At 39.5% G+C, this 13,974-nt stretch overlaps 1 protein-coding gene across 1 annotated transcript in view; it reads left to right on the forward strand.

Moving 5' to 3' along the window:
• cdh16 (cadherin 16, KSP-cadherin) overlaps positions 1-13,532 on the forward strand; it is a 28,953-nt gene extending 15,421 nt beyond the window's left edge. Inside the window, 7 exon segments of the mRNA XM_030047604.1 lie at positions 1,427-1,618; positions 6,253-6,494; positions 6,626-6,756; positions 7,577-7,816; positions 10,784-10,900; positions 12,413-12,529; positions 12,661-13,532. Of these exon segments, the coding sequence (XP_029903464.1) occupies positions 1,427-1,618; positions 6,253-6,494; positions 6,626-6,756; positions 7,577-7,816; positions 10,784-10,900; positions 12,413-12,529; positions 12,661-12,761 (1,140 nt within the window). The 3' untranslated portion in view covers positions 12,762-13,532.
• Positions 13,533-13,974: the final 442 nt, after the last annotated feature.

The raw sequence follows: 13,974 nt of genomic DNA on the forward strand, positions 1-13,974 counted from the left end.
TATGATAATGGGCAACCAGTGTCTAGCTGTTCCCTCTCAGACCACGCTGACACTGAAAGACTGCCTGCACATTATGAGCTATTAAGGAGTGTTTTATTTGAGCAAGGAGAGGAGGAACTGTTTAATATGAAATGAGATATTGTTGCCTTGAAACCTAACACTGTGGAAAACTGTTGTTGAGTTTTGATTGGCATGGCCAGACCAAAGATATGAGGCGGTATTGTTTATTGCAAACTTCTATTTTTACAGCAGAACATCTCATAGCACGTTCTTTGATTATATTCTCTGTTGTCATGGTATTCTCTGTGCTGCTGACCCAAACCAATCAATGCTTCAGGATCCTAACCACGTGCCTTTCGAATATCAATGTTGTTGACCGTTACAAGTCCATGCCAGCTATAAACAAGTGTATGCACATGCTCAGATACCCACTCGCCCGTCCGCCCACCTACTCACCCACCCACACAAACGCAGAGGTGGAAAAAGCTCTTGAGCAGGTCACGCCTGAGCGGTCCAGCTTTTTCCATGGTCATGTGAAGGCAGAGCTATAGGGGGTGATGGGGAGGCGAGTGCTGACAGGGCTGGGTTCAGCGACCCGGTGGGACAGGCCAACCAGATCAGAGGTATGGCTGCTTCAACAGAGGAGGGTGCTGTGAGTGGCAGATTAAAGGGCTGCCTAAGCACACAGATACTGGAGGAGGTGTGTGAACGAAGGTCAGCTAACACAGGCAGGGCAAGAGGGGACAAATGCACACTGAGGGAAATATTCTCAAAATATTAGTTGAAATGTTATCAAAATCACATTAAGGCCAAATGCAGTGTGCAAATAACAGGAACTTCAATGTCTGATAAAATGTCCAGCACCATTATAAGACCATTGTAAAAGTATTGTGGTGCTATAGAGATGCTTTTGGCCCATAAATTGTATTCCTCACATTTGTTTGGTAGAGAGCTCAGCAAAAAAAATCAGCATCATTATACATTTAAAGTAGTTTTTCAGTGAAAATAAAAAAACATGATGCAAATATTCCCACTAAAATTGTGAATGTATGTCTGTCAGTTATACCATGTGGTTAGCCCTTCTCTGTTCACCATTTAGCAATCACTGAAATCACTGCTGCACACATCTTAGTTAAAACAGTAGTCAGTGACTTTTACTGTTGACCATGGCATTGCAGCAGCATCAATAGGCCTCTGGCACAGCATTTGCTGATCTGTAATTGACATAAATATTTTTTTTTGGCTTAAGAACAACGTGTGGGTCTCCCAGCACACATTGTTGTGGAAAATGTGAGTAAGATGGGTGCTGATGAAAACTGGAGGTTGTTTACTCTGAAGTATTACTGTGCCAGTTCTTAGGCAAGTATCACACCACATGATCATACTGTGTTTTTTCTTTTTTTTCCCCCATGTTTTTCCATTTCAGTATGGGCCTTTTCACATCCCAGAGGATGCTCCAGTGGGCACCACAGTGACAGCAGTGTTGGCGGGGGATGCAGATGTCCGAGGAGGAGACAGCTGGCAGGTAGACTATCGCTTGGAGTCTGGGAACGAGGAGGAGGTCTTCACATTAGTGACAGACAAGCAGACTAACGAGGTCTCACTTGTCCTCTCCAAGGTAAACAGCAAAGCCATCTCTATTTTTTGTGGCATAGGGATTGGATAAGATGGAAAAAACACCAAACACACACATACACACGCACACACGCACACACACAACACACACAGCACACACACACACACACACACACACACACACACACACCACACACACACACACACACACACACACACACACACACACACGCCAACCTCTTGAAACTCTAGCTCAGTGGTTCTCAACCTTTTTGTCCTGTGACCACTTAGCCAATGCTTATATCATGACCCCTGTCCCAGGTCGCATAGACAGAGTGAATGATCTCCTCGCAGGTAATTTCATTTAACCATCACAAGACATTATGATAAGTTTGTGTAGCTGCATCTTGTTTTTTGCTATTCTCCTGGAGGATCCCAACACCCGTTTGCCACTGCTCTAGTTCACTCAAAAAACATTATATAGTCGATCAGATTTTTAGACACCCCATATTGAAGTGAGAAAATTACTGTGACCTCATATTTAAAACATTTTTTGCTATCCACATCCTGTTTAGGGTATGAGATAGTACAAACACATTTCCTCTCTCAGGGGACAGAAACCAAGCATGTCAAAAACAAGTTTCTGCAGGCAGAATGCATGTGTCTTCCTTGGTAGCTGTGGCAGTCCAAAAGCCTCAGCTGGTACACTCGTTTTCAAAATAACAATTGGATATTACAGAAGTCAGCTGAGTTTCTGTTTCGGAGGTTTTGTAAGGACATTATTTTCATATCAGTGGGTGCACATGTGAGACAACCAAGTCCAAGGTTGAAAACAATGAAGTCAATACTTCAGTCGCACATAGCCTCAAAAAAAGACTAATGACAGTGGAATCCCTTTAGCCCAGTAAATCTCCCTGTCCCTGGGTGCATCGCCCTTCGCCTGTCGCCTATAATCAGCAGGGCATTTAGGGAGGAGGGGGGATGTGTGTGTGTGTGTGTGCCTCCCTGTGGGAGTTAGTGAATGGGTGAACTGTGTGTTGCACATGTTTCTCTGAGGTAAATCATCAGATGTCCTAAAGTTAAGAATGGAACTTGTTGCATCATTTTAGATCTAACCCAGAATGGCTTTTATTTTTCAGACAGTGTATATCATACAGTCGAAATTCTTGTCTCTTTTACCAGCTGTGCTTAAATCATTGTGGGGAGATTCCACTCTAGCTAACTTTGTATCATTGCAGATGACACTGTGCCTTATTAAGTGAAAAACAAGAGCTTAGAAACCTTTACAGCTATAGCCAACAGTGGATTAAACCACAGCAATGTGCTTAAATTCACAGTCTTGCGAGGTCAGTGCCAGTGGGCAGACACATTTCATTATTAGAAATTACACACTGCTCACATCCCAAGTGAATAATTAGATTGTGTGAGCAGACACAAATGGCAGTTTACCACATAGAGTGGAAACTACTGATTGAGGTGAAATTATTATGACCCAGGGGACATGAGGGGAGTAAATAAGTATGTGGAGAAGACTTGAGACATTATATCAAAACCATTATTATAAAAAAAAAATAAAAAAAAAAAATGAAATTGAAATGGAAATGAAGGGGGGTGACGTTCATGATGCAACAAAAGAAGAATAAGTTCCTGGCATGTTCATTAATTAGCAGCTGGCATAGCCAATTATTGCACATTAATTTACTTAAATATTACATTATATTGCACAGCTTTCTTACCAATGTATTAGAAAGCAGCCATGAGTTAGACAGCTTACTACCCTCACATCACTAGCTGATGTTATCCCTTTTCCATCCCAGTTAGTGTCAGTTTTAAAGGAGAAATGTTTGCTTTACACAGCGAAATATCAGTCCTGTGATTTATTAGTAGTGATGACTTTGTTAGCTACAGGAGCAGAACATTATAAGGTGGGCACTTCAACCAAAAATTCCTATTCAAAAATCAGGGAGTTTTGATTATATGTTGTGAAATCTTTAGTGGCCTTGCATGATTTGCAGAATGGTTTGCTGCAAAGTAAAATGTGAGCCAACGGCACAGGAACAGCTGTGTTTTCACCACACTGAACAGGCATGGTGGACAAGGACAAGTAGTAAAAATGGCAAGCAAGGATGAAAGGAAATGGTTGAGATGGACAAATAGGCACCACTGGCCTCTTAAGCTTTTTCATGTATTTCAGATTCACTGGCGTGGATCTGCCCAACACAATAAAAAAAGAAAGACGAGGACTGAAAGGCTCCAATTTCATGGAGTCTACAAAAGCTCAGGCTTGTTAAATGTACAAATGAGGCTGATATATTTTTATGGACAGCGAAGTCAAAAGGAAGAAGAAATGGCATCGGTACAGTTTGGGAATACACATTACATGTATGGCATTTCAGTTATTTAAATGACAAATATGGAGTTGTAATCAACTAAATAATTACTAGTACAAAATGAAACAGTCAGATTACTTATGGTGAAGGTGGCTACTGGGTGATGACAAGTAGAAACTTTTGGCACCTTGAAATATTGGCTAACCATGAATGGTGAGGTGAAGATAACAGTTTAGAGACAGCAAATTGGAATAAATTGTTCAACACAGATTAAAGGAGCAAATCCAAATCCAAATGAAAGCAATTACATTATGTTAATGAGTCCAAGCAATGCATTAATAATAATAATAATAATAACAATAATTCCTACAGGTAATCAATAATCTGGAATTCAGTTTGACAGAAATCACATCCACTTGTACTTCATGGCACATGTCTTGGCACACAGATGCACACTGAACAAATAGTTTAAACGTCACTTCCAGTTACCAGCATTACTCTATCCACTCTACACAGCCTGCTTTCTTCTCCCTGGCAACAGAGAGCACTCAGCCCGGGTGGCATGATGTCAGACAGCAATACAGCTTTAATAATACCTTGTTTTACAGGAAGACAAGGAAATGAAAGACAAAATGGGACAACAAATACAAGCTGCAGGGCACCATTGGAAAGGTTGCTTTGAAATAACAAAAAATGACTCACTAATGTAATCTCATTGCTGTTAACTGAATTTCTTTGCCCCCTACGATCTGTAAAAACTGTAAAAACAATTATTATTTCTGTAATCCTACAACGAAACTGCATTTGCTGCGCTTCAAACATGTTTATGTTATCCAATAACAGATTAGGTGACAGTTATTATTTTTGGTATTCAGATTAAAGAATTCCTTTTTCATGAAATCTACTACTCTAAATGTTGCTGCATTAAAAGCAAACATATTTTTTAAACAAATAAAGATATATCACCTATAAATAAAGTCATAGAGCTTAGACCACAGACCAGGAGATGGATTGCAGTAGATCCAACACACACATGCATCCCATATCCACATGTTTGTATGGGCACCATAAGTAGTAATATTACAGTGTGAGCCACACACACTAAAAGCCTAGAAAGACCACTGGATGTATTTTGTGTATAGGGACATTAGATGTAAGGTGTCATCATTGTATACACTCTGCCAAACACATAAAAAGTTGGCATAAAGATATGCTCCTTTAGCTTTTGGTCAGTCCTTGTGTTTATGTGTGTTTTCACATGTGGTGACTGCAGAGTGTACAAAACCTTGCAATGCTGGCCCTTTTTCAAACACATTATACAACAATAAACATCTCACAGGCTTATAAAAGCCTGTGAGAGATGGATGTATCTCTCCTACAGTGGTTGTTTTTGCCGTGTCACATTATTACAAAAGCAGCTGCAGTTTTCATCATGGAAAATGTTTTATTAGTGACAGGGTGAATCAATTGGCCCTTTTCCCTCTGGACTCCAGTGTCTAGTTCATTCTGGAGATACAGCTCAGCCTTACCAGTAAATCCAGTTCTCACTAAGGGGACTGGGGGGTCATATAGAGTACTGTCAGATGTCCTCCTGTCAGCAAAGACTGGTTGTACAGTGTAATCCTATTCTTAGAAAACCCTTCCATTTAAATTTACGTGGCATTCATTTAAATTTGGAATTTCCAAATTATAACTTCTGACCTGCAATAAAATTGTATTCATGGTGTCATCTTGAGGAAATTGACGTTTTATTAAATGTACCCAGTTTAGGTTTGCTTACGTTAACTATTAGTCACCCAACCTTCACTGGGTACCTTGAAGCAGCTAATAACCACTCAGAATGATTTACTTCTTTCTGTAAACAACAAAAGTTGCTGTGTCTTCTGCCACTTCTGTGTGCTCTGACAGCACTTAAACACAAATTAGAGAAACTGCAGATCTAATTTCCATCTTGTAATTGTGAGTGATGATGTCCATTCACTTCATTAGTTAGAGCTCATTTTCTAATGAGTTCTGAGTTGAAATGAATGCAGCCTGTAGTATCCACTGCTCTAACTGGAACAGGGAGGACCTATGTCTAATCAAAATACTAAAATTCCTCTTTAACATTATATAAGTCCAAGGAAGGTTTATAGTACATTAATGCAATTCCTGTATTTCTTGGCATTCATCTTATACATGGCAGTTAATTTTTAGTCCATGAATTGGGGTTTAGCTCCTTGAAAACTAAAGGGTGTTAAAACTGATAACAGATATGATCATGTCACCATTCATTTCCAGTTAATTTCAAGACATCTGTGTGAATGTATATGTGTGTGTGTATGTGTGTGTGTGTGTGTACACACAGGTGTTGGACTTTGAAAGAGAGAGTGAGTACATTCTAGTGCTCAGCGCTCAAAACCCTGTTGCGCTTGTCCGTGGCCGCTATGGACCTGCATCCACTGCCACCGTCTCCATCTATGTTGACAACGTGAACGAAGGTCCGATCCTGTCTCAAAGTCATTATGAGGTGACAGTCAGAGAGGGCGAGGAGCCAGGGCGGGTCATTGCCACTATCCGGGGTTATGACCCTGACTCTCACCCAATCAGGTAAGCCTAGGATCGTTTAATAGTAATAACTTACAACTCATTTCAGAGGCACGATGTATCTTATTTACAATTTTACGTTTTTTTTTGTTTTTTGTTTTGTTTTGTTTTGCTTTGTTTTGTTTTTGGGCCAGATATTCTCTGCGAGGAGACACCAAGAGATACTTCTCAATAGGGAAATATTCTGGTGAGCTGAAGACCGTGCAGGCCTTGGACAGAGAGGAAAACAGCACTTACACCATGGAGGTCATCGCTGTGGATGGACGTAAGCTGATGACGCTGTTAATTACTGCGTAGCCACTTGATCAAGTGCTGTGCTGTTAAGAGAGTAGAAATTCAGATGATGACATCATGGAATATTTTGAATAACACATAGTATAATAAATACTAACATGACTATGGTGGCTATGATATGTGCCAATATAAATGTGAGGACTCGGTACTCCCAGTTTATTTTTATTTCTCTTGAAATACTCTATGGTCTAATCTTGGAAATTAATTCAACAATACGATGTCCAGACAGCCAAGAAAGCACACATGCATTCACACACACACACACACACACACACACACACACACACACACACACACACACAAACACATGTATGCACTCAGAAGGTGTAAAGCACAGAAGATTAGATAAAGAGACAAAACTGAAGGAGAGTGTGAGAAAGGGAATGAATGAGAGAAAGCAGGGGGAGAACAAAAGGAAACTTGAAAAACAGAAGGCACTGTGTTCTGGTGAGCTGGTCAGCATGTTCAGACCCTTCACTGAGATTGCAGTTTCCCACCTCTCCGGCTTCTCAAAACCAGCCACCCTCACCTTTCAGAGGTGAATCTTATTTATGCCAGGTATCATGATCAGTTTGACTCAAAGTCCACATATCTGCTCCATACACTGAATTGTGTAATGTGGAAAGAAAGAAAACATATTTTATAGCAGCAGGTCTACAATCTAGGGAAATCACAGGTCCTAAGTTGCTAGTGCCACATGTCAGGAATTGTTAGTTGCAAAAACATTCTATTTCATTCAGTGCTACAAGTTACAGTTGTTGATATCTTAATACATTTTGATTGCCACTCAGGAAACTCCTCCTTGTCTGCCTCAACCTTGGTGACTGTCCAAATCCTGGATGTGAATGACAACAGCCCGGTGCTGGTTGGAGACTACTCCTGGAAATACCTGTGCACGCCCCGCTGGGAGGACCAAGCCCTGGTGCTGGCCTCACGGGACAGCGACGGGCCGCAGCACGGAGGGAGGCTGAACTTCTCTCTTCGCAGTGATGCCACTGTCCGACGCAACTGGAAGCTAACACCTATCAATGGTGAGGTGAACACAGACAGGGTGAAGCCAGCCATTCCAGAGCACAGTGGTTTTATGGTTCACCATGAAAAGAAAGGAGAGTTGAGTGAGGTCAGATACATCCAGGAGAAGCCAGGGCTATTAGATAATTGTATATCAGATGAAGCACTAAGATTATACAGGAAATAACAAAATAGAAAATGCCTTTTTTTTTTTAATCCTCAGCTGCTTGTTAACATCTGCTTGGCAGGTTAAACAATGAGAGAGCATCACTGAAACTATTAGCAAATTATTGTCAGAACAGCAATTTTAATGATTAGAAAAAGTGGACATGAAAAGTGGTGCAAATATAGGCAAATATGGAAATGTAATACATGAACATATGTGCCCCTATACCATGAAATTTTGTCATATATGTTACATAATCATATATGAACCAAACATATGGTCATATGAAATATGTGTAAACCATATATGTTAATATATGTGTAACTTTTCTGTAGTACATGCAGACATATGAAAACCACATATTGCTGTGGTGGCTCAAAAAACTGAGTACATTTATTTGTAATATGTGTTAAACAAGTATGTCAATATATGAAAATGTGCCAAATTTAAATATGTTTCATATATGGGAATTTAATAAGGACATACATGCTATACATGGAAATCCCTTATATATATATACATATCTAACATTTCCATATGTGGTCAAATATACCTTATTTGGATAGTAATATTTTGAATAAGCTATTGTCTTATAATAATAAAAACGGAGTTTATCCTCTATTGGGATGCCTTATGCTAAATTAGACATCCTTAGAGCCATTAGACTTTTGAGCTTCCTCGGTGAAAAAAAAAAAAAAAAGAAATCAGCTCAGCCCTGAATTATGACAGTGTCGCCCCAATATAGAAGTTATTTTATTGGAGGAGACAGGGTGATGTCATCATGCCACAAGGCTATGCAATGTAACAGCACTGAGAAATAGATTGTGAAATACAGCCAGTGACATGACCTTGGAAAAGAGTAAATAACTTGGACGTAGAGAGCTGTGAGTTTTATGAGCTGAAACAGGCAATATGCCTCCCATGGCCACGGTCACGTGCTCTGTCACAGGAACACCGCCAAGTGGCCTGAAAGACTAGCAAATTGCCATGTACCCTCTGTTTCCCTCATCTTATTTCAGTTCTATCGGGGATGGTAATTATAATGTAGTGGCGCTCTGTATGTCATTGAAATGTGTCAATAATGTGCTCCGTTAATGCCTTCATACTCGTTTACAGCTGTGACATCTGTCATTAGGTTATTCATTCAACTCAGCCATTTCCTTCTCTCTTTTCTTTTTACCTCCCTCTTTCAGTCGCTTGTTCCTGTCGGTATTGATTGAGCCCAGCTGTAATTATATCTTCTGTGTAATTTATGTGACGTCACTGCCATGTCCCTGCCAACTAAAGAGGGCTAAAAACAGAATATCCCAGAATGCTTTGCACCTGGTCAAAGCAGTACCAATAATGTCTGCTCGTGCCAGTAATGTCTTCTATAAAACTTACAGTACATGGTGTTTTTCTTTCCTCTTTCTAATGCTTTCTTCTTCCAGGAGACAGGTGGATTGTGTGTGTGTGTGTGTGTGTGTGTGTGTGTGTGTGTGCGTGCATGGGCAAATGGTCACTGACCTCAATTCCCTCAGTCTCTGTCAGGCATGCAGTGTTCACATTATTGACAGCTCTTCTCATTACATCGTTAGATAATCTGTTAATGAGCCAGCACATGTTTAGTCCAGTCTACAGAGCAGTAATATGTCAAAAAAGACAGAGGCATCTTTACAGTCAGTGTTCGGAAGGTTACTTTTGAAATCTTATCCTAGTTACCCTGTAAAAAGGAATTAGTAATGTAATTATTGTACTTACTTCGTCAAAGTAATGCAGTGTATTACATGTGATTACTTTTTGATAACTTCTAAATTTATTTTTAAACTGGACAATAAAGCTGAAAAACCTAGAAACACAAACTTAAACTTGGCAGTGTAAACAGTATTCAACACTGACTGTCAAATGTTTACTGAAAATTCTTCACTATAATTTTCATCCCAACTCACAACTTTCATCCCATCATTTTTGTTGATACATGTTGCCTGGAAATCTGCCAAAGGAAGACATTCCTGCATGGTAAAAAATAGGCAAAGCAACAGAATGAATGGTCTTCATATAAGCTTTTTTTTTTTTTTTTTAAACAAAAAATAATGTATTTGGATGTAATTCCTTTGTAATTACCACCATTTTGATTACTAACTATAATTTAATTACATGTTTTTTCTCAGTGACTGTAACTGATTACAATTACGTTTATTTTGTAATCTAATCACATGTAAGTAGTTACATATAACTTGCTGCTCCCCGACACTGTTTAGAGGTGTGTGGCACCGCTCTGGCATATCCTGACAGACAAATGGAGCATGAAAGGGAGTGACGGTAAGGTGCAGCTGTGGGGTTTAGGACACTCAGATAAGGGTTCAAACAGCCTGATAAACCCTTTCTCTTTACAGGACGGGGCTTTTGCGTCATGCTGCAGGGCCTCTGTGTTTTGGAATGATTCACACGGATTAGATAGTCAGTCGGTCTGTTTAAACCACTCTATAACCAGTCCCATTGCTCCTGTGTGGCGTGTAGTTGTAATGTATGGACCTCTATTTGAAAAAAAATGCCTGTTCTTTTTTTTAAATTGACACTATAGGTATCAGGAACACTAAATCATAACTGGTAAAGGTGTTGTTTGAGATGGCAGACAGTAATATCAGGCCATTACCTCCCCAAAAGCTCCATTAAATGCATTAAATGAAGTAGAAATGAAACAGTGGGCTCACTTCAATCAACACCTTATCATTCAAACAAAGCAAGAAGATGATTACATCTGGCTATTAAATACAAATCAGTGGTTTCTTTATTAATATTAAATGATTCATCTCCACTGAGTGAATTCTTTGTCTTACAGATACCCACACCAACCTGTCCTTAAATATCCCATATCTGGCCCCTGAGGTCTACACTGTGCCTTTCACTATTTCTGACAGCAGCTCTCCTCCCAGGAGCACCTTCATCAACCTGCCAGGTAACATTTAAACTCGCCAACACAGACTGGGCACTGGGCACGAGGGTAGGAATAATCAGTAGAGATTAGCCCGTGTGTGCCAATGTGCCAGGTGTACCAGGTCATTTCATAATCATGCTGTGGGGCTTTATTAATGATTTTGCTAACCTTGGGATTGAAAAACTCTTCCCAGTCCTTTGCTCAACACAGTTGACACACTAAGGTGACCAGACATCCCAAAAAATTTGGGGTAGTCCCAAATTGCAAGCAGTTGTCCCAAATCCCAAATCCTGTTCAAAATTAGACCAAACTGGAGTTCTGGTTACTTACAGTCTAATAAAACATGTAACACTAATTATGAGGGTGCTCTGGTAGCTCACCTGATAGAGTGTGTACCTTTATTTATTATTTATTTATTCTTTTATTGCTTGTTTAGACTGAGTCCTGACTGCGGCGTCCTGCATTCAAGTCCAACCTCAGGCCCTTTGCTGCATGTCATCCCCTCTCTCTCCCCTGCCTTCCCTGTCTCTCTCTACTGTGACTGTCAAATAAAGCAGAAATGCCCAAAAGTAATCTTTAAAAAAATACTGATCATTATGAAACATTATTTTGGTGTTGCCCACAGATGGACACTTTTATGTCTGCAGCCTGCATGGATCAAAATCAAAATCAGAAATACTTTATTGATCCCCGAGGGGAAATTGGGTCAGTCGCAGATGCTCAATTCCAAAGAGAAAAATTAAATTACAAGTTGTATCAAAAGTATGTGCATTATGTGCTTTAAGTGCAAATGTGCAAATGAATTCTACAAAATATACACCAATAAATACAGAAATAAGAAAATGAGCATATGTAAGAAAAGTATACCTATATACATCATATACACACAGGGATATTGCACTGCTGACATGTAGTCATATCATACAGGTATAAATTAATGCACAGTTAAATGGTTAAATAAACCATTTAAATAGGGTACAATTATGCAGTTATGAATATGCACAGAATTATGGTTATTGTAGTTTTTTGTAGCAGTGACACATAGCCAAAACAATGATGAATTAAAACATTAATGGAAGGAAATTAAACCATCCATCACTGGCATGGAGCCCTGTGTCCCGGGACCCGGTGAACATCCAGCCAAAAAACAAAAACGTCACTGCAGATACTGGGAAGAGTGGGGAGGGAAATACCCGTTGATCAGTGCTGCCTTTTAGTGTTGAGTTTGGACTTTCATGTGTTTTACTGTTACTGTTCGTTGACACTGAATATAATGCATTGTAATGTACTACCATGATTATGTGACCACGCCCTGCCCCAACTCCCCTGTCCCAAATTTCACCCATTTTCATCTGGTCACCCTACCACACCCACGGTGCATGCATTACACCGACCAACACATGCAGCACAACGATACACACACCAGTTAACATCAGAATTTTTAAACTGAGTTGTATTCCTCTATGAGCCAGAGCTGTCATGATTTGTCATGCTGTAAAACTGTTGTCTTACCTTATCCTGTTCCCTCCTTAGTGACCGTGTGCCCCTGCAACATCAGAGGAAACTGCAAAATGGCGGCCAAGCAGTTGCAGGGCATGCCAACCATCCAGTCAACAGTGGGCATTCTGCTTGGCACCTTTGGTGTCATAGGTGAGAATAAAGGTTTAGATGGCCTGGGCTGAGTTTTTTTTTTTTTTTTTTTCTTTAAAATAAAACTGTACCAGTTACTCAAGACCAAAAAGCCATAACACTGTTAAGCTTTGTGGATCTTTTTATTCCAGGAACTATTCTCATCGTTGTTTTTGTGAGACTGTCCTACCAGAACCCCAAACCACCCAGCAAAACCAACCAGGAGCGAGTTCCCCTGAAGATTTCACTGTAACTTTTCACCTGTCCCACTCACTGTCCTGAATATTAGTCCCATCATTCTCCTAAGGGTCAGCAAATTTAAAGGAGTTAAAGTTGATTTTCTTTCAAGTCAGTGAATTTAGGAAATTGGTGTGAATGTTAAAAAACAAATTTGGGTGTTTTTGGAATTGGAGCAAAGTTTCTATGTAAATCCAGAACTGAGCTGAAAGTGAAATGACCCAATGTGACTTTTGGAATAGTCAAGATGTTGAATGTATTTTTGAACTCCTCAGGCCTTTGCCAAAGACATGATGTTGACTTTTTTGTATTTTTTTTTTTTTTTTTAACTGCAGTAGAGCAGTTTAGTTTTTGCAGGTCAGACTTTTGCATTAATACTATCAGTTGTGCTGTCTTACATGATTAATAACAATTTCAGGTTCAAAAATCATCACTATTTACCACTCCATTGCATGTGCCTGTTATTTATTTACATTAGAAATGTAAAGTTATTAAGATCCTTTTTGATCCTATTTGCTTCATTTTTAATTAATTTTAATGATCACAAATAGACCGTGATAACATGATAAATTAGAAAAAAAAATGACTGTAAGTTTTGATTTTTAGCCACCTAATTTAACATAGAAATGAAATTAATACATGTTTCCATCACCACTCTATTTGCTTGTTCAACATCATATCTATCCACAACTGGGAAAAAAAATATTGTCATTCATTTATGTATGCTCTAAGGTTTATATTAGCATGCCATGTCTGTAGTTGTGGGTCTGATTATCATGCTCATTAAATCCAGATGTAATCTCTTTTCTGTTACTCTGTAGATACCTTATAGCTTCTGTATGTTAAACTACTTTTAATCTAATGAGACATAATGGAATTGTTGTGTGTCTGTAATCGCATTAGCAACCGAGCCCCTGTCTCTGTGATTGCGGTGCTTTGAATGCTGACCTTGACGATCCAACTGGCAAGCAAAGCTATATCTAGACCAAAGTGTTGCTATGAATAGATCCCTAACAGAAAGTCCAGCGAGTGACACTCCCCCAACAGTGCCCAGCCAATGACCTAACCACCTTTCAGTTTCTAAAGAGAGAGCTTTCCAGACTGATACAGATACATGCTTAACCCACAACCTGTAGTATATGAGTAAATTTAAGATGTTTATGTTGTTTGTTTTATTAGAATCAGGGATAATGGATTGGAAAGGCCGACTACTTTTGGCCTAGTGCAGG

The sequence above is a fragment of the Myripristis murdjan genome, chromosome 3, assembly GCF_902150065.1.
Source record: "Myripristis murdjan chromosome 3, fMyrMur1.1, whole genome shotgun sequence".
Taxonomy (NCBI): Eukaryota; Metazoa; Chordata; class Actinopteri; order Holocentriformes; family Holocentridae; genus Myripristis; species Myripristis murdjan.